The sequence below is a fragment of the Panulirus ornatus genome, chromosome 19, assembly GCF_036320965.1.
Source record: "Panulirus ornatus isolate Po-2019 chromosome 19, ASM3632096v1, whole genome shotgun sequence".
Lineage (NCBI taxonomy): Eukaryota > Metazoa > Arthropoda > Malacostraca > Decapoda > Palinuridae > Panulirus > Panulirus ornatus.
Window position 1 is genome coordinate 60087835 of NC_092242.1, and position 22555 is coordinate 60110389.

The 22555-nt window shown below is 41.6% G+C and overlaps 1 protein-coding gene across 10 annotated transcripts in view; it reads left to right on the plus strand.

Moving 5' to 3' along the window:
* Window positions 1–22555, plus strand: part of LOC139755548 (fibronectin type-III domain-containing protein 3A-like) — a 499565-nt gene that overhangs the window by 472069 nt on the left and 4941 nt on the right. For all 10 annotated transcript variants that reach the window (XM_071673982.1, XM_071673983.1, XM_071673986.1 and 7 more), the window contains 2 exons: window positions 11984–12114; window positions 17986–18180. In XM_071673982.1, the coding sequence (XP_071530083.1) occupies window positions 11984–12114; window positions 17986–18180 (326 nt within the window). The remainder of the gene's footprint in view (window positions 1–11983; window positions 12115–17985; window positions 18181–22555) is intronic.

Sequence of the window (22555 nt, forward strand, 5' to 3'; positions counted from 1 at the left end):
TTTGTTTTGTCTTGGATCCATGAATGTTTCATTCACTTAGCTTTTGAATGCTCTAAATTACTTTGGATGCTCCTCTACCCATAGAGTTTGGTCCTTCCAGTATTTTTTTTTTACATCTTTGTGAAAGCCTGGTTTATCTCATAACACTCATGTTTAAACCCTTTCACTTTGTAAATACTGATCACATGTATTTTTTCAACTCTTCCTTAAACTTCCTTTTTTTACACACATTTCTCACTCATAATTCCATGTCTTTACTTCCATCGTGGTTACAATCATGCAAGTTCAGCATCCCCAGCCTAAGCCCTCTATCTTGTATTCCTACTTTTAAAAAGTATTGATACCATACTTGAAAGAAGGATTTCCAGTCACTCATTCCCACCTCTGTTAGTTGCACACGAGTACACAGTTACTTCATCTCATATGCTTAATAACACAAGTACCTTAGGCAGTTCAGTTCAGCTGAATAACTCCTAAAGGTGTGTGTTTCATTCGACAATCATGTTGCATACCCATGGATTTGGATTAGCAGAAGTTTAGGTGTGAATTGTCTTGATTTATATTCTTGGTCACATTGATCACTCTCTCCAGAGACCCATGCTCCTTTCTCTACTGGATAATTCCTTGCCTTTCTTTTCGTTTTATTGTACTGTTTTTGCAATGTACTAATCCCAAACACTAAATTCCGTAATGTCTTCCAACAATTGACCACCTACTGTAACCATTACTTCAGCTGCTTACATTTATTGATTCTAAAAGGCATTGCAAATCTTACCTCTTCACATTTCCTTCTTTTAAAAACTACCACCTTACTTCTGACAGGATTCACCTAAAACTCTTTATGTAAATTGCAAAACTCACATGGGAACCTTTTTTGTAATTTTTGCTCATTTTTTATGAACAGTTTTGTCCACAAATGGATCAGTTAGCAGTGACAGAGTCTCGCCCGCTAACTTAAACTTGCCACTCTCTTTCTTCTCATCTTTTCTTTCATGACTCACCACCCCATCCATATTTACATTCAGAGCTAAAGTGACACCTAACAGTTCATCCTGTTTCCCACTCTTTTTCAAGAATTGCCCTTAACTTACCATTATCCCTCACACATCTGCATACATGGTTTTGGAGGAAATTAATTTTGCATAAGTGCTGACTAGTAAAAGGATGAGACCCCCAATTTCTTGTAATAGACTTTTACCATTTGACCTTGCCCACCTTAACATTAACATATGTTTTATTAGTTTTTTAGTGACTGATGCATCCAGTCATTTCTGTTCTATAAATGTTTCGTATATTATATTGTTAAACTTTGTTGCTGTCTCCCGCGTTAGCACAAGGAAACAGACGAAAGAAGGGTCCAACCCACCCACATACACATGTATGTACATACACATCCACACATGCACATACACATACCTATACATCTCAACATATACATATATACACACACAGACATATACATATATACACATGTACATAATTCATACTGTCTGCCCTTTATTAATTCCTGTCGCCACTCTGCCACACATGAAAATGACAACCCCCTCCCTCGCATGTGCGCGAGGTAGTGCTAGGAAAAGACAACAAAGGCCACATTCGTTCACACTCTGTCTCTTGCTGTCATGTATAATGCACCGAAACCAAGCAATCACATGCTTTTTTCTAGGTCTAGGAATGCAGAATACATTTTTTCTTGATTTGATTTCCTTTTCCTCTGTGTAAGGGAGGTAATGCCAGGAACAGACAAAGAGAGGCTTCATCCACTCACATACATTCTCTTGCTGTCATGAGTAATGCACCAAAACCACAGCTCACAATGCATAACCAGTCCCCACAGACCTTTCCATGATTTACTTTGGACACTTCACATGCCTTGGTTCTGTCCATTGATAGCATATCAGCCTCTGCATGCAACATCATTCCAATTCATTCTTTCCCATGCACACTTTCACCCTCTTGCATGTTTAGGCCTTGATCACTCAAAATCTTTTTCACTACATTCTCCATTTTCAGTTTGATCTCCCCGTTCTTCTTGTTTGCTCCACTTCCAACTCATATATCCTTTTCAACCTCTCTTCTCTCATTTTCTCCATATGTCTAACACTCTCTTTTAGCTTTTTCTTCGATTCTTTATCACTGCACCTCTCTTTTACCATTTTATTACTTACTTGATCAAAACACCTCACACCACATATGGTCTTTAAACATTGCATTTCCAATACATGCACTCTCAGTTGTAGCTAAATACTTTTCACTTATCTTTGTCTCAGTATAAGTGTGATATTATTATGATTATACTTGATCGCTGTTTCCTTCGTCAGCACGGTAGTGCCAGAAAACAGACGAAGAAAACCCCATCCACCCACATACACACATATAAACCTATACACATATACATACATATACAGCCACATACACAGACATATATATATATATTTATTTATTTATTTATTTTGCTTTGTCGCTGTCTCCCGCGTTAGCAAGGTAGCGCAAGGAAGCAGACGAAAGAATGGCCCAACCCACCCACATACACATGTATATACATACACATCCACACATGCAAATATACATACTTATACATCTCAACGTATACATATATATATACACACAGACATATACATATATACACATGTACCTAATTCATACTGTCTGCCTTTATTCATTCCCATCGCCATCTCGCCACACATGAAATAACAACCGCCTCCCCCCACATGTGTGCTAGGTAGTGCTAGGAAAAGACAACAAAGGCCCCATTCGTTCACACTCAGTCTCTAGTTATCATGTATTAATGCACTGAAACCACAGCTCCCTTTCCACATCCAGGCCCCACACAACTTTTCATGGTTTACCCCAGACGCTTCACATGCCCTGGTTCAATCCATTGACAGCACGTCGACCCCGGTATACCACATCATTCCAATTCACTCTATTCCATCCACGCCTTTCACCCTCCTGCATGTTCAGGCCCCGATCACTCAAAATCTTTTTCACTCCATCTTTCCACCTCCAATTTGGTCTCCCATTTCTCCTCGTTTCCTCCACATCTGAGACATATATACTCTTTGTCAATCTTTCCTCACTCATTCTCTCCATGTGACCAAACCATTTCAAAACACCCTCTTCTGCTTTCTCAACCACACTCTTTTTATTACCACACATCTCTCTTACCCTATTATTACTTACTTGATCAAACCACCTCACACCACATATTGTCCTCAAACATCTCATTTCCAGCACATCCACCCTCCTGCACACAACTCTATCCATAGCCCAAGCCTCGCAACCGTACAACATTGTTGGAACCACTATTCCTTCAAACATACCCATTTTTGCTTTCCCAGATAATGTTCTCAACTTCCACACATTCTTCAAGGCTCCCAGAATTTTTGCCCCCTCCCCCACCCTATGATTCACTTCTGCTTCCATGGTTCCATCTGCTACCAAATCCCTTCTCAGATATCTAAAACACTTCACTTCTTCCATTTTTTCTCCGTTCAAACTTACCTCCCACTTGACTTGACCCTCAACCCTACTGTACCTAATAACCTTGCTCTTATTCACATTTACTCTCAACTTTCTTCTTTCACACACTTTACCAAACTCAGCCACCAGCTTCTGCAGTTTCTCACATGAATCAGCCACCAGCGCTGTATCGTCAGCAAACAACAACTGACTCACTTCCCAAGCTCTCTCATCCCCAACAGACTGCATACTTGCCCCTCTTTCCAAAACTCTTGCATTCACCTCCCTAACAACCCCATCCATAAACAAATTAAACAACCATGGAGATATCACACACCCCTGCTGCAAACCTACATTCACTGAGAACCAATCACTTTCCTCTCTTCCCACACATACACATGCCTTACATCCTCGATAAAAACTTTTCACTGCTTCAAACAACTTGCCTCCCACACCATATGTTCTTAATAACTTCCACAGAGCATCTCTATCAACTCTATCATATGCCTTCTCCAGATCTATAAATGCTACATACAAATCCATTTGCTTTTCTAAGTATTTCTTATACATTCTTCAAAGCAAACACCTGATCCACACATCCTCTACCACTTCCGAAACCACACTGCTCTTCCCCAATCTGATGCTCTGTACATGCCTTCACCCTCTGAATCAGTACCCTCCCATATAATTTTTCAGGAATGCTCAACAAACTTATACCTCCCTAATTTGAGCACTCACCTTTGTCCCCTTTGCCTTTGTACAATGGCACTATGCAAGCATTCCGCCAATCCTCAGGCACCTCACCATGAATCATACATACATTAAATAATATGATATACATATATATATATATATATATATATCTTTCTTTCATACTATTCGCCATTTCCTGCATTAGCGAGGTAGCGTTAAGAACAGAGGACTGGGCCTTTTTTGGAATATCCTCACCTGGCCCCCTCTGTTCCTTCTTTTGGAAAATTAAAAAAAAAAAAAAAAAACGAGAGGGGAGGATTTCCAGCCCCCCGCTCCCTCCCCTTTTAGTCGCCTTCTACGACACGCAGGGAATACGTGGTAAGTATTCTTAATCCCCTATCCCCAGGGATATATATATATATATATATATATATATATATATATATATATATATATATATATATATATATATTATCCCTGGGGATAGGGGAGAAAGAATACTTCCCACGTATTCCCTGCGTGTCGTAGAAGGCGACTAAAAGGGGAGAGAGCGGGGGCTGGAAATCCTCCCCTCTCGTTTTTTTTTGATTTTCCAAAAGAAGGAACAGAGAACGAGGCCAGGTGAGGATATTCCCTCAGAGGCCCAGTCCTCTGTTCTTAACGCTACCTTGCTAATCGTAGAAGGCGACTAAAAGGGGAGAGAGCGGGGGCTGGAAATCCTCCCCTCTCGTTTTTTTTTGATTTTCCAAAAGAAGGAACAGAGAACGAGGCCAGGTGAGGATATTCCCTCAGAGGCCCAGTCCTCTGTTCTTAACGCTACCTTGCTAACGCGGGAAATGGCGGATAGTATGAAAAAAAAATAAAAATATATATACATTATGTATATCTCGCTTTTTAAACCAGGTATTCCCAATCACCAGTCCTTTTTCAGCACATAAATCTACACGCTCTTCACCATTTCCATTTACAACACTGAACACCCCATGTATACCAATTATTCCCTCAACTGCCACATTACTCACCTTTGCATTCAAATCACCCATCACTATAACCCGGTCTCGTGCATCAAAACCACTAACACACTCATTCAGCTGCTCCCAAAACACTTGCCTCTCATGATCTTTCTTCTCAAGCCCAGGTGCATATGCACCAATAAATACCCATCTCTCTCCATCAACTTTCAGTTTTACCCATATTAATTGAGAATTTACTTTCTTACATTCTATCACATACTCCCACAACTCCTGTTTCAGGAGTACTGCTACTCCTTCCCTTGCTCTTGTCCTCTCACTAACCCCTGACTTTACTCCCAAGACATTCCCAAACCACTCTTCCCCTTTACCCTTGAGCTTCGTTTCACTCAGAGCCAAAACATCCAGGTTCCTTTCCTCAAACATACTACCTATCTCTCCTTTTTTCACATCTTGGTTACATCCACACACATTTAGACACCCCAGTCCGAGCCTTCGAGGAGGATGAGCACTCCCCGCGTGACTCCTTCTTCTGTTACCCATTTTAGAGAGTTAAAAAATACAAGGAGGGGAGGATTTCTGGCCCCCCCCGCTCCCGTCCCCTCTAGTCGCCTTCTACAACACGTGAGGAATGCGTGGGAAGTATTCTTTCACCCCTATCCCCAGGGATAATATATATATATACACATATATATACATACTCATACATACGCACATATACACACACACACACACACACACACACATATACATATATAAACATATGAAAAATGTAAGAAACAATTTAGAAAACTGAAACTTCTAGCTTGAAATGAAATGAAAAAATGAATGTCACATAATGGTTCAACCTCTGGCTATGGAAAAGATATACATAAGTATACGTATGTAAGTAGGAGAGATGGCCAGAGAGCGTTATTGGATTACATGTTAATTGACAGGCGCGCAAAAGAGAGACTTTTGGATGTTAATGTGCTGAGAGGTGCAACTGGAGGGATGTCTGATCATTATCTTGTGGAGGCTAAGGTGAAGATTTGTATGGGTTTTCAGAAAAGAAGAGTGAATGTTGGGGTGAAGAGGGTGGTGAGAGTAAGTGAGCTTAGGAAGGAGACTTATGTGAGGAAGTACCAGGAGAGACTGAGTACAGAATGGAAAAAGGTGAGAACAATGGAAGTAAGGGGAGTGGGGGAGGAATGGGATGTATTTAGGGAATCAGTGATGGATTGCGCAAAAGATGCTTGTGGCATGAGAAGAGTGGGAGGTGGGTTGATTAGAAAGGGTAGTGAGTGGTGGGATGAAGAAGTAAGATTATCAGTGAAAGAGAAGAGAGAGGCATTTGGACAATTTTTGCAGGGAAAAAATGCAATTGAGTGGGAGATGTATAAAAGAAAGAGACAGGAGGTCAAGAGAAAGGTGCAAGAGGTGAAAAAGAGGGCAAATGAGAGTTGGGGTGAGAGAGTATCATTAAATTTTAGGGAGAATAAAAAGATGTTCTGGAAGGAGGTAAATAAAGTGCGTAAGACAAGGGAGCAAATGGGAACTTCAGTGAAGGGCGCAAATGGGGAGGTGATAACAAGTAGTGGGGATGTGAGAAGGAGATGGAGTGAGTATTTGAAGGTTCGTTGAATGTGTTTGATGATAGAGTGGCAGATATAGGGTGTCTTGGTCGAGGTGGTATGCAAAGTGATAGGGTTAGGGAAAATGATTTGGTAAACAGAGAAGAGGTAGTAAAAGCTTTGCGGAAGATGAAAGCCGGCAAGGCAGCAGGTTTGGATGGTATTGCAGTGGAATTTATTAAAAAAGGGGGTGACTGTATAATTTACTGGTTGGTAAGGTTATTTAATGTATGTATGACTCATGGTGAGGTGCCTGAGGATTGGCGGAAATGCGTGCATAGTGCCATTGTACAAAGGCAAAGGGGATAAGAGTGAGTGCTCAAATTACAGAGGTATAAGTTTGTTGAGTATTCCTGGTAAATTATATGGGAGGGTATTGATTGAGAGGGTGAAGGCATGTACAGAGCATCAGATTGGGGAAGAGCAGTGTGGTTTCAGAAGTGTTGGAGGATGTGTGGATCAAGTGTTTGCTTTGAAGAATGTATGTGAGAAATACTTAGAAAAGCAAATGGATTTGTATGTAGCATTTATGGATCTGGAGAAGCATATTATAGAGTTGATAGAGATGCTCTGTGGAAGGTATTAAGAATATATGGTGTGGGAGGCAAGTTGTTAGAAGCAGTGAAAAGTTTTTATCGAGGATGTATGGCATGTGTACGTGTAGGAAGAGAGGAAAGTGATCGGTTCTCAGTGAATGTAGGTTTGCGGCAGGGGTGTGTGATGTCTCCATGGTTGTTTAATTTGTTTATGGATGGGGTTGTTAGGGAGGTAAATGCAAGAGTTTTGGAAAGAGGGGCAAGTATGAAGTCTGTTGGGGATGAGAGAGCTTGGGAAGTGAGTCAGTTGTTGTTCGCTGATGATACAGCGCTGGCGGCTGATTCATGTGAGAAACTGCAGAAGCTGGTGACTGAGTTTGGTAGAGTGTGTGAAAGAAGAAAGTTAAGAGTAAATGTGAATAAGAGCAAGGTTATTAGGTACAGTAGGGTTGAGGGTCAAGTCAATTGGGAGGTAAGTTTGAATGGAGAAAAACTGGAGGAAGTAAAGTGTTTTAGATATCTGGGAGTGGATCTGGCAGCGGATGGAACTATGGAAGTGGAAGTGGATCATAGGGTGGGGGAGGGGGCGAAAATCCTGGGAGCCTTGAAGAATGTGTGGAAGTCGAGAACATTATCTGGGAAAGCAAAAATGGGTATGTTTGAAGGAATAGTGGTTCCAACAATGTTGTATGGTTGCGAGGTGTGGGCTATGGATAGAGTTGTGTGCAGGAGGATGGATGTGCTGGAAATGAGATGTTTAAGGACAATGTGTGGTGTGAGGTGGTTTGATCGAGTAAGTAACGTAAGGGTAAGAGAGATGTGTGGAAATAAAAAGAGCGTGGTTGAGAGAGCAGAAGAGGGTGTTTTGAAATGGTGTGGGCACATGGAGAGAATGAGTGAGGAAAGATTGACCAAGAGGATATATGTGTCAGAGGTGGAGGGAACGAGAAGTGGGAGACCAAATTGGAGGTGGAAAGATGGAGTGAAAAAGATTTTGTGTGATCGGGGCCTAAACATGCAGGAGGGTGAAGGGAGGGCAAGGAATTGAGTGAATTGGATCGATGTGGTATACCGGGGTTGACGTGCTGTCAGTGGATTGAATCAGGGCATGTGAAGCGTCTGGGGTAAACCATGGAAAGCTGTGTAGGTATGTATATTTGCGTGTGTGGACGTATGTAGATACATGTGTATGGGGGTGGGTTGGGCCATTCTTTCGTCTGTTTCCTTGCACTACCTCGCAAACGCGGGAGACAGCGACAAAGCAAAAAAAAAAAAAAAAAAAAAAAAAAATACATATTCACACTTGCCTGGCCTCACCCACTCCCAGTGCCACCCTGCCCCACAGGAAACAGCATCACCACCCCCTTCGTCAGCAAGGTAGTGCCAGAAAAATAGACAAAAAAGGCTACATTTATTCACAGTCAGTCTCTAGCTGTCATGTGCAATGCACTGAAACCACAACTTCCTCTCCACATCCAGGTCTCGCACACATTACTATGGTTTACCCCAGACGTTTAACATGCCCTGGCTCAGTCCATTGACAACACATCATCCCCAGTATACCACACTGTTCCAGTTCACTCTATTCCTTGCACTCCACTTACCCTCCTTTACCCTCCTGTATGTTCAGGACCCAGTCACTCAAAATCTTTTCCACTCCATCATTCCACCTCCAATTTGATGTCCTGCTTCTCCTTGTTCCTTCCACCTCTGACATATATCCTCTTTGTCAACCTTTTCTCACTCATTCTTTCTATATGTCCAAACCATTTCAACACCCTGTTCTGCTCTCTCAACCACAAGCTTTTTATCCACTAATTTCTTGAAATCTTCCTGTGCTTTATTTTTCTTCAGATGTTATGTTCTTGAACCTATAAGTACCATTCTCTCTCACACTTTCTCTTGTATGTTCAGTAATGTAATTGCTCTACAGTTTTTGTACTCATCTTCACTACTATTACAACAGCTGGTACCTGCTAATGCCACTTTTTTCTTTTCCCACATCAGTAAGGTAGCTTCAGGAACAAAGAAATGGCTTTATCCGCTCATCCATTCCCTATCTGTCATGTGTAATTTACCAAAACCACAGCCCCCTATCCACAACTAGGCCTCACAGATCTCCATGGTTTTCCCCTGGCTGTTTCACATACCATGGTTCAGCCCCATGACAGTACTAAACCTCTGTTACCCTATAATTTCCTAATTAACCCTCCTCATACCCCATATTATCCCAGTACTTTTCATTTCTGACACATTCACTTTCTTCCATACGTTCTTTTATAGTTCTCATGCCTCGCATCCTTACATCTTATCGCCCTCATGTAATGACCACTCTTTCCACACATTCCTCTATGCTCCTAGGACCTTTCCCCATTCACCCACACCATGAATCACTTCAGGTTCCTTGGTTCCATTCTCCGCCATATCCGCTCCCTGATATCTAAAACACTCATTTCCTCCAAATTCTTTCCATACAAACTCAAACTCCAAATAGCTTATCTTGCTTCACTGCTAAACCTAATAACTTTGCTTTAATTCACATTTGCTCACTACTTTCCTTACATGCTCTCCCAAACTCAGATACTAACATGAATTTACTCGCTTGATTTTGTCTCCAACACTGTTATCAGCAAACACAAACATCGATTGACATGCCTTACAGGCCCCCCACACCTCCAACAGACTGCAAACTTGTTCCCCTCTTACCCTTGCAGTCACCTCCCTCACTACCCTGTCCATGAACAAATTAATCATCCTTGTTGCAGATCCACTTTTTCCTGGAATCACTCTCCCTTTCCTCTCAATACTTGCACACTTACCTGATTCTCTTAAGTTTGAAAAAAGGTACTATACTTGCTAATGATTTTGATAAGTTCCATTCATCTTGCACCCTTATACTTAAACACAAATACACACACATGTGTATTCATTATGTTATTACATTTTGTTGGACATACTACTGTGTCTGGTTTCTGTTTATCCTAACTTGCTTATTTGCACATGTGGGTCGCTGGAACTCTCCACAAACAGAAATTTTCTCCCTTTGTCCACACATTTGTTGCTATAGCTTAGTGCACACAGAAACTTTCCATGTGTTGCATAACACTGGGGACAATGACATGAGGAAATTACACATATATTTAGTTCATATTAAAAATTAAAAAAAAAAGGACCCTCCCCTTATTTCATTAATACTCCAAAAATGAACAGAAATGCCAAGCAGTAATTTCTCCTCGAAAGCTTCCTTCTAAATGTGCATAGATGAAGGGAACGATGTTCTGGTTCTTATTGAAATTAAGTTAAAGGGAAGGGAGCAGAATTGTTTAATGCCTTGGGTTAGTGTTAGGGCAAGGGTGAAGGAAGAGGGTTACACTTCTGATGAAGGAATATGTGTAGAACTGTTAAAGAGAGTAAGGAGGCAAAGTCAGGATTGATGTCGGTTAGAATGTAGGTAGATAATGAGAGATGAGTAATTGTTAGTGCTGATGATGGGAGGGAAGAAGAAGAGGTACTTTTTGTGAGGAGCTAAGCAAATGCTTTATTGGTTTCAATGCAATGGATTGAATCTTGGTGACTGATGTTGCAGTTGAGGGTGTAATTGGCTAATGTCAGGTAATTGATGCCAGTGAAACCAGGGAATTGCCTATTTAGTTATGTGTTGAAAAAGGATTTGTGATTGGGGAATACATACATGGTTTAAAGAAAAAATGCATACATAAGTATACTTGTGTGGATGGTGATAGGGCATGTAAAGGAGATTGTTAGATATGAATATTCTGAGAAGGTGAGTAGGTGGGATGTCTGAATATTTCATGGTGGAGGTAAGTGTGAATATTTGTAGTAGTTTTAGGAAGAAAGGGAATGATGTGTTAAAAAGTAGTGAAAATGAGTGAGCATGAAAAAACGGTTCTCTATGCAGAGATACCAAAAGAAATAGAGTGAAGCTTGGCATAGTGTGGAAGTAAATGAAACGAGGAGTTCAGGTTATTTTGGGAGGCCGTGCTTACCTGAGTGGGTAAAGATGAGAGTTGACCATGTATAGAAGTGTAGTGAGTAGTGGGCTAATAAAGTTAATTTGCTTGTAAAAGGAAAATAGGTGAATAGATAGTGTCTTCCAGGAAGGGGTGCAACTGATTGGTAGGTCTGAGATGAAGCTGTAGGAGGTCAGAAGAAAGTTACTAGAGCTGAGAAAGAGGACACTTCAGAGATGTGGTGAGAGAGTATTGATGAACTTTAGGAAGTGAGAAAATCAACTGGAAGGTGAATAGTGAGGAAAACAAGATGAACTAAATGGGAGCAGATGGGGAAGTGGTAGCAAGCAAAGAAAGGGTGAAAAAGAGATGGAGAGAATATTTGTAAGGATCGTTTCTGATAATACAGTGGTGGATATAGTGTGTTTGGGGTAAGATAGCACGTGGAGTGAGAGTTTCCTGTTGAATGGTTTAGTACATGAAAGTCTTTGCTTGAGATAAGTGATTAGTGGAAAGAGAATGAACTTACTGGAGCAACAGTGAGGAGAGTAGATGAGCAAGTGGTGGAAGGCTAAGAACTGACAGAAAATCTTTGTAGTCCTTCCTGCCTTCACACTCGGACCAAGGCCTCATAGATTGATTTTGTATCATGGAAGACCTGCATTTTGATGTCTTTCTAAACATTGAGAATGGATTAATTTACCTTGTGAATTATGTATTAACTTGGTTTTGATCAGCTCCACGTGTGATGGAAAGCCCAGATGGAAGTCACATTGTTGAATGGTGCAGTGTACGTTGTCCAGGTGAAGATTCCATTGTTTATCGTCTTCAGATGCTACAGGCTGGGAAGGATCAAGATTACTCTTCGGTATGTGCTCAGAGTATAGTTATATACTTATTCAGTTACATTGTTGAAATTTATCAGTATTTAGCAATTTTTAGTGATTATATTTTTTTTTATTATACTTTGTCGCTGTCTCCCGCGTTTGCGAGGTAGCGCAAGGAAACAGACGAAAGAAATGCCCCCCCCCATACACATGTATATACATACGTCCACACACGCAAATATACATACCTACACAGCTTTCCATGGCTTACCCCAGACGCTTCACATGCCCTGCTTCAATCCACTGACAGCACGTCAACCCCGGTATACCACATCGCTCCAATTCACTCTATTTCTTGCCCTCCTTTCACCCTCCTGCATGTTCAGGCCCCGATCACACAAAATCTTTTTCACTCCATCTTTCCACCTCCAATTTGGTCTCCCTCTTCTCCTTGTTCCCTCCACCTCCAACACATATATCCTCTTGGTCAATCTTTCCTCACTCATCCTCTCCATGTGCCCAAACCACTTCAAAACACCCTCTTCTGCTCTCTCAACCACGCTCTTTTTATTTCCACACATCTCTCTTACCCTTACGTTACTCACTCGATCAAACCACCTCACACCACACATTGTCCTCAAACATCTCATTTCCAGCACATCCATCCTCCTGCGCACAACTCTATCCATAGCCCACGCCTCGCAACCATACAACATTGTTGGAACCACTATTCCTTCAAACATACCCATTTTTGCTTTCCGAGATAATGTTCTCGACTTCCACACATTCTTCAAGGCCCCCAGGATTTTCGCCCCCTCCCCCACCCTATGATCCACTTCCGCTTCCATGGTTCCATCCGCTGCCAGATCCACTCCCAGATATCTAAAACACTTCACTTCCTCCAGTTTTTCTCCATTCAAACTTACCTCCCAATTGACTTGACCCTCAACCCCACTGTACCTAATAACCTTGCTCTTATTCACATTTACTCTTAACTTTCGTCTTCCCCACACTTTTCCAAACTCAGTCACCAGCTTCTGCAGTTTCTCACATGAATCAGCCACCAGCGCTGTATCATCAGCGAACAACAACTGACTCACTTCCCAAGCGCTCTCATCCCCAACAGACTTCATACTTGCCCCTCTTTCCAAAACTCTTGCATTTACCTCCCTAACAACTCCATCCATAAAGAAATTAAACAACCATGGAGACATCACACACCCCTGCCGCAAACCTACATTCACAGAGAACCAATCACTTTCCTCTCTTCCTACACGTACACATGCCTTACATCCTTGATAAAAACTTTTCACTGCTCCTAACAACTTGCCTCCCTCACCATATATTCTTAATACCTTCCACAGAGTATCTCTATCAACTCTATCATATGCCTTCTCCAGATCCATAAATGCTACATACAAATCCATTTGCTTTTCTAAGTATTTCTCACATACATTCTTCAAAGCAAACACCTGATCCACACATCCTCTACCACTTCTGAAACCACACTGCTCTTCCCCAATCTGATGCTCTGTACATGCCTTCACCCTCTCAATCAATACCCTCCCATATAATTTACCAGGAATACTCAACAAACTTATACCTCTGTAATTTGAGCACTCACTCTTATCCCCTTTGCCTTTGTATAATGGCACTATGCACGCATTCCGCCAATCCTCAGGCACCTCACCATGAGTCGTACATACATTAAATAACCTTACCAACCAGTCAACAATACAGTCACCCCCTTTTTTAATAAATTCCACTACAATACCATCCAAACCTGCTGCCTTGCCGGCTTTCATCTTCCGCAAAGCTTTTACTACCTCTTCTCTGTTTACCAAATCATTTTCCCTAACCCTCTCACTTTGCACACCACCTCGACCAAAACAATCTATATCTGCCACTCTATCATCAAACACATTCAACAAACCTTCAATTATTAACCTTCTATTATTATTATTATTATACTTTGATGCTGTCTCCCACATTAGCAAGGTAGCACAAGGCAACAGACGAAAGAATGGCCCATCCCACCCACATACACGTGTATACATAAATGCCCACACATACACATATACATACCTTTACATTTCAACGTATACATACATATACAGACATATACATATATGCACATGTACATATTCATACTTGCCGCCTTCATCTATTTCCGTTGCCACCCCGCCACACATGAAATAGCACTCCCCGCGTGCAAGTGTGAGGTAGCTCTAGGAAAAGACAACAAAGGCCACATTCGTTCTCACTCAGTCTCTAGCCATCATATGTAATGCATCAAAACCACAGCTCCCTTTCCACATCCAGGCACCACAGAACCTTCCATGGTTTACCCCAGATGCTTCACATGCCCTGGTTCAATCCATTGACAGCACATCGACCCTGGTATACCACATCATTCCTATTCACTCTATTCCTTGCATGCCTTTACCCTCCTGTATGTTCAGGCCCCAATTGCTCAAAATCTTTCTCACTCCATCCTTCCACCTCCAATTTGGTCTCCCACTTCTCCTCGTTCCCTCCACCTCTGACACATATCTCCTCTTTGTCAATCCTTCCTCACTCATTCTCTTTATGTGAACAAACCATTTCAATACACCCTCTTCTGCTCTCTCAACCACACACTTTTCATTACCACACATCTCTCTTACCCTTTCATTACTTACTCGATCAAACCACCTCACACCATATTTTGTCCTCAAACATTTCATTTCCAACACATCCACCCTCCCCCGCCATGGAGTTATATATGTTAGTAAGACTAATGGAAAGGAAATTATTTGGGGGAATGTGAGGTTTATGTAAAATTCTTGTGATCAAATCCTGAAAGGCCCTTTCAGCTATGGAACTTAGGTGGTGGAGATTTGTAAGGTACTCAGAATATAGAAAGTAAGGAATTGGTCTTTTTCACAAATTGGAAGAAACCATATGATTATATAATTGAAAGGTGAACAGGTAAATAAGTTGTTTGAGTGTGAAGAATGATATGATGGTAGGTGTTATATTCAGAGGGCAGTTTATGGAGGAGAAAGAATATTACTTACAAAACTCCTGGATATCATGGAAGGCAATCAAGATTGGTAAGAACAGAAGGGCCAAAGTGCAGATTTTTCTTCAGTTTCAGTTATCTGTTCCTGTCGCTGTCTTGCTAAGTTGGGAAAAGGCAAGAATGTATAGAAAATAGGGAAAGAAAGATTAAACGGAGGATGGTATCAGACAGGGAATGAGGCTTGAATTATTAATAAACAAATTATTTGACATTATAAACAATGTAGGTTGAGCATCCCTTATCTGAAAATCTGAAACTTTTTGAGCAGCGATGTGACATTACAAGTGGAAAATTCCACACCTGACCTCGCTTGCCCTTGCTGGGTTCTGATGCTCCGTTGGCACCAGTTTATTACAAACCATCATCACCACCAGACCTATGTGCATTACTCGCTGTTTTTTGCTTATTGTCTGTCCTGTTTGAATAAGTGTAAGGAAATGATTGCTTATCAGTAGCATATAAATTCAGTCAGGAATGAAGGTGATGCCAAATAACCACAGATTGTCCACATGGGCAGCTGACATTGTGACACCTTAGCTTTCTGATGATTCAGTGTTACACAAACTGTGTTTCAAGTGCAGGATTATTAGAAATATTATATACATTACCTTCAGGGTAAGCAGTGCGGTTTCAGAAGTGGTAGAGGATGTGTGGATCAGGTGTTTGCTTTGAAGAATGTATGTGAGAAATACTTAGAAAAGCAAATGGATTTGTATGTAGCATTTATGGATCTGGAGAAGGCATATGATAGAGTTGATAGAGATGCTCTGTGGAAGGTATTAAGAATATATGGTGTGGGAGGCAAGTTGTTAGAAGCAGTGAATAGTTTTTATCGAGGATGTAAGGCATGTGTACGTGTAGGAAGAGAGGAAAGTGATTGGTTCTCAGTGAATGTAGGTTTGCGGCAGGGGTGTGTGATGTCTCCATGGTTGTTTAATTTGTTTATGGATGGGGTTGTAAGGGAGGTAAATGCAAGAGTCCTGGAAAGAGGGGCAAGTATGAAGTCTGTTGGGGATGAGAGAGCTTGGGAAGTGAGTCAGTTGTTGTTCGCTGATGATACAGCGCTGGTGGCTGATTCATGTGAGAAACTGCAGAAGCTGGTGACTGAGTTTGGTAAAGTGTGTGGAAGAAGAAAGTTGAGAGTAAATGTGAATAAGAGCAAGGTTATTAGGTACAGTAGGGGTGAGGGTCAAGTCAATTGGGAGGTGAGTTTGAATGGAGAAAAACTGGAGGAAGTGAAGTGTTTTAGATATCTGGGAGTGGATCTGTCAGCGGATGGAACCATGGAAGCGGAAGTGGATCATAGGGTGGGGGAGGGGGCGAAAATTTTGGGAGCCTTGAAAAATGTGTGGAAGTCGAGAACATTATCTCGGAAAGCGAAAATGGGTATGTTTGAGGGAATAGTGGTTCCAACAATGTTGTATGGTTGCGAGGCGTGGGCTATGGATAGAGATGTGCGCAGGAGGATGGATGTGCTGGAAATGAGATGTTTGAGGACAATGTGTGGTGTGAGGTGGTTTGATCGAGTAAGTAACGTAAGGGTAAGAGAGATGTGTGGAAATAAAAAGAGCGTGGTTGAGAGAGCAGAAGAGGGTGTTTTGAAATGGTTTGGGCACATGGAGAGAATGAGTGAGGAGAGATTGACCAAGAGGATATATGTGTCGGAGGTGGAGGGAACGAGGAGAAGAGGGAGACCAAATTGGAGGTGGAAAGATGGAGTGAAAAAGATTTTGTGTGATCGGGGCCTGAACATGCAGGAGGGTGAAAGGAGGGCAAGGAATAGAGTGAATTGGAGTCATGTGGTATACAGGGGTTGACGTGCTGTCAGTGGATTGTATCAAGGCATGTGAAGCGTCTGGGGTAAACCATGGAAAGCTGTGTAGGTATGTATATTTGCGTGTGTGGACGTGTGTATGTACATGTGTATGGGGGTGGGGGGGTTGGGCCATTTCTTTCGTCTGTTTCCTTGCGCTACCTCGCAAACGCGGGAGACAGCGACAAAGTATAAAAAAAAAAAAAAAAAAAAAAAAAACCTTCAGGGTATGTGTTTAAGTTGTATATGAAACATAAATAGCTTTTGTATTTAGACTTGGGGTTCCATCCCCATGATATCTCATTATCTATTATCCTTCATGACAAATGTAGAAAACAGGATGGTATGGGAAGACATAACTCAATGTTTTGACCATTCAGTGGTCTTCCCCTAGAGATACTGATTCCAGCATTTGGCAGGACTTTGCTGGGGCCCCAGCAAGTGACAGTCACTGACCATGTTGCTCTCTGATTGGATTGCTTGTCCTGCTACCTCAACCCATCTACAGTGATCTCCGCTGTCTGACATGACCAGTAGGCGAACCCATACCTTGTGTTAATGTTGTTCTTAATCCTTTCCACTAGGTAAGCTCTCACACTATCACTAAACGGTAGATCCAAGGCAACTACAGGCAAGTAACAAACTGTCTAGTGATAGTGTGAGACCTTACCCACAGGAAGGGATTAAGAACAACATTAACACAAGGTCTGGGTTCATCTGCTGGTTATGCCAGGCAGTGGAGATGACTGTGAACAGGTGGAGGCAGCAGGACAAGCGATCCAAACAGAGAATGACACGCCAAGGAGTCCAACAGGGTGATCATCACTTGCCTGGAAACAGTCCCACCAAATGTAGGAACTGTTTCTCCTGTGGCTGACTGTTGAAGTATGTCTCAGCTCAGACCCATTTGTTTCCATACCATTCTGTTTTCCACATATTATGTATATGCAAATATTCCAAAATCCTAAAAAATCTAAAATACTTCTGGTCCCAGGCATTTCGGAAAGGATACTTATTCTGTATTTATTTTTTCAGGTATTCACTGGCAGTGAAACCTCTTACTCACTGAGAGGTTTAGAACCACATTCTGGATATTATGTTCGTGTCTGTGGTGTGCGGGTCTGTAGAGATGGAGAGACAATGGCTGGTGCTTACTCTTCTCCAACACTCTTCAACACTCCTAAACCTGCTCCAGTAACTACTCCCAAGGCTGCAGCAAACACCTCTCAGGTATTTTAATAATAATGGTAGTAATGAATGATGATAGAGTGAATTGAAGCAATGTTTTATACAGAGGCGACATGCTGTCAGTGGGCTGAACCAGGGTATATGAAGCAGTCAGTAGAAACCATGGAAAGGACTTTGGGTTCTCTAGATAGAGGACTCTGGTTTCATGGTATTACACATGACAGCTTGAGAATGGAAGTGAGCAAATGGGGCCCTTTTTTTCATCTGTTCTCAGTTCTACCTTGCAAATCATTGGAAACAGAGAACAAGTATAAAAGAGAAAGATGATGATAGTAATATTATGATATTAACAATAATTGAGGAACAGTGAAAAGGAGGCAACCGAGTAATAATTGGAAGGATTGGGTGAAAGATGATTTGAAGGCTTAGAGCCTGAAGATGCAGAAATGCACGAGGTGTGCTAGGGGCAGATCAAATTAGGGCAGTTGTATGCATGGCCTGCTGTTCCTGGCACCACCCACCACCGTGCTACCTTGAGAAATGGGAAACTTGTTGGAAAAACTATAATGAAATTGATAATGATAAAAGAGTATTTCCTGCTTGTTAACAAGGCAACTAAAAGGGGTGGTAGCGGAGGGGCTAGAAAACCTATCCCTTCTTGTATTTCCTTTTCAGAAAGATGGTATAGAAGGAGCAAAGCAAGGAGTGCTCATCCTCCATTAAGGCACAAACTGGGATGTCTTAATGTGTGTGGAGGTATCCAAAATGAGAAGGGAGAGGGAGAGGGAATAAATTTGAGGAGAGTGACATTGACATTCTAACTCAGAGTGAAACAAAGCTCAAGGTAGATGGGGAAGATTGGTTCTGGAATGTGTTAGGAGTAAAATCAGGGGTCAGTGTGAGTGCAGGAGCTAAGGAAAGGGTACCTTTTTTGCTGAAGAAGGAGTTATGGGAGTATTAAAATTGATGATGCACCATAAGTGCCACCTTGTTTATCCAGTTTCCCCTCACCAACTAGAGATTGAGTGTGAACGAATGTGGCCTTTTTTGTCTGTTTTCATGGCGCTGCCTTACTGAAGTAATGGGTAGCGATGCTGTTTCCTGTGGAGCAGGGTTGCACCAGGAATAGATAAGGGCAAGCAGGTGTGAATATTATTTATTATACTTTGTCGCTGTCTCCCGTGTTAGTGAGGTAGCGCAAGGAAACAGATGAAAGAATGGCCCAGCCCACCCACATACACATGTATGTACATACACGTCCACACACACACACACACATATACATATATACACATGTACATAATTCATACTTGCTGCCTTTATTCATTCCTGTCGGCACCCCGCCACACATGAAATGACAACGCCCTACCCCTGCACACACACGAGGTAGCGCAAGGAAAAGACAACAAAGGTCACATTCGTTCACACTCAGTCTCTAGATGTCAAGTATAATGCACCGAAACTACAGCTCCCTTTCCACATCCAGGCCCCACAAAACTTTCCATGGTTTACCCAAGATGCTTCACATGCCCTGGTTCAATCCATTGACTGCACATCGACCCCGGTATACCACATCGTTCCAATTCAAACAAACATACCCATTTTTGCTTTCCGAGATAACGTTCTCGACTTCCACACATTTTTCAGTGCTACCAGAACTTTCGCCCCCTCCCCCACCCTGTGACTCACTTCCGCTTCCATGGTTCCATCTGCTGCCAAATCCACTCCCAGATATCTAAAACACTTCACTTCCTCCAGTTTTTCTCCATTCAAACTTACCTCCCAGTTGACTTTTCCCTCAACCCTACTATACCTAATAACCTTTCCCTGATTCACATCTACTCTCAGCTTCTGCAGTTTCTCACCTGAATCAGCCACCAGCACTGTATCATCAGCGAACAACAACTGACTCACTTCCTAAGCCCTCTCATCCACAACAGACTGCATACTAGCCCCTCTTTCCAAAACTCTTGCATTCACCTCCCTAACATCCCCATCCATAAACAAATTAAACATCAATGGAGAGATCATGCACCCCTGCCACAAACCAACATTCACTGAGAACCAGTCACTTTCCTCTCATCCTACTTGTACACATGCCTTACATGCTTGATAAAATCTTTTTGCTGCTTCCAGCAACTTACCTCCCACACCATATACTCTTAATACCTTCCACAGAGCATCTCTATCAACTCTATCATCTGCCTTCTCAAGATCCATATATGCTACATACAAATACATTTGTTTTTCTAACTATTTCTCGTATACATTCTTCAAGGCAAACACCAATCAACTCATCCTCACTTCACACACCACCTCGACCAAAACACCCTATATCTGCCACTCTTATCATCTAACACATTCAACAAACCTTCAAAATACTCACTCCATCCCCTTCTCACATCACCACCACTTGTTAATACCTCCCCATTAGCCCCCTTCACTGATGTTCCCATTTGGTCTCTTGTCTTACGCTCTTTATTTACCTCCTTTCAAAACATCTTTTTATTCTCCTTGAAATTTAATGATACTCTCTCACCCTAACTCTCATTTGCCGTCTTTTTCACCTCTTGTACCTTTCTCTTGACCTCCTGCCTCTTTCTTTTATACATCTCCCAGTCATTTGCACAATTTCCCTGCAAAAATCGTCCAAATGCCTCTCTCTTCTCTTTCACTAATAATCTTACTTCTTCATCCCACCACTCATTACCCTTTCCAATCTGCCCACCACCTTTCTCATGCCACAAGCATCTTTTGCGCTAACCATCACTGCTTCCCTAAATACATCCTATTCCTCCCCCACTCCCCTTACGTCCTTTGCTCTCACCTTTTTCCATCCTGCACTCAGTCTCTCCTGGTACTTCCTAACACGTCTCCTTCCCAAGCTCACTTTCACTTGCCGTCTTTTTCACCTCTTGTACCTTTCTCTTGACCTCCTGCCTCTTTCTTTTATACATCTCCCAGTCATTTGCACAATTTCCCTGCAAAAATCGTCCAAATGCCTCTCTCTTCTCTTTCACTAATAATCTTACTTCTTCATCCCACCACTCATTACCCTTTCCAATCTGCCCACCACCTTTCTCATGCCACAAGCATCTTTTGCGCTAACCATCACTGCTTCCCTAAATACATCCTATTCCTCCCCCACTCCCCTTACGTCCTTTGCTCTCACCTTTTTCCATCCTGCACTCAGTCTCTCCTGGTACTTCCTCACACGTCTCCTTCCCAAGCTCACTTTCACCACTCTCTTCACCCCAACATTCTCTCTTCTTTTCTGAAAACCTCTACAAATCTTCACCTTCGCCTCCAGAAGATAGTGATCAGACATCCCTCCAGTTGCTCCTCTCAGCACGTTAACATCCAAAAGTCTCTCTTTCACGCGCCTATCAATTAACACATAATTCAATAACGCTCTCTGGCCATCTCCTACTTACTTGCATATACTCATGTATATATATCTTTTTAATCCAGGTATTCCCAAAGTGTGAATATTTGTGTATGTATATGCGCTTGTATGGTCGTTTATGTATATATGTATCTATATGAGTGGATGGGCCATTCTTCATCTGTTTCCTGGCGCTACCTCGCCAACTTGGGAAACAGCGATTATATATAATGAAAAATACATTCAATACTAGTGAAATTGAATTAGCTCATAAGTGAGTGTAGATATGTATCCTCATTGGATTATAGCACTTATAATTGTAAACATTCCTAGCAGATGACAGTGTTGTGGAGTGTCTGAAGTTTTCTGCTGGCTCTTTCCTTGTTAGATTAGAAAAAAAAAAAATTGTTGAACAATGGCAGATATGATAGCATTGATGAATATGAAGGCTGTGAGGAATTAGGTAGTGAAAACAGTAATGATTTAATCTGATGAGTAAGGCATGATAGAAAGATCATTTTGTCATAGCCCTTATTTTTCACATATGTTTATCATGAGGTAAGTTTCAAGAGTATGAAAGTACCCTTTAATATTTATGGCCTGAAGAAAATTACTGAGCCATGTGAGTTCTTCATTGGCTGGCTAAACAATATGGAGGTAAATGATCTGCAGAATCTGAACTTTTATTTCAATAGATGAATCAAGAGCATAACTTATGTGGAACAGATATTCAACACTAGTGAAATGGAGTAAGGTTATGAGAGACTCTAATAATGTTTTCCCTCAGTAGATGTTATCACACATAGTTTTATAAGTATTCCCTGCAGATGACAGAGGGATAAGGCATCAAGGTAGATAAGAGTGCATTTACTCTCTTTTGTATGTGAAGTATACTGGGCAATGATAGTTATTTTTAGGAGTACAGTAAACCCTCGATTTAACAGACCCCAATATAATGTATTTTGGATTTAACCAACCAGGCAAGTGATGATTTTTATTATTGTTATTATACATAATTGCTGTTTCTGGAAA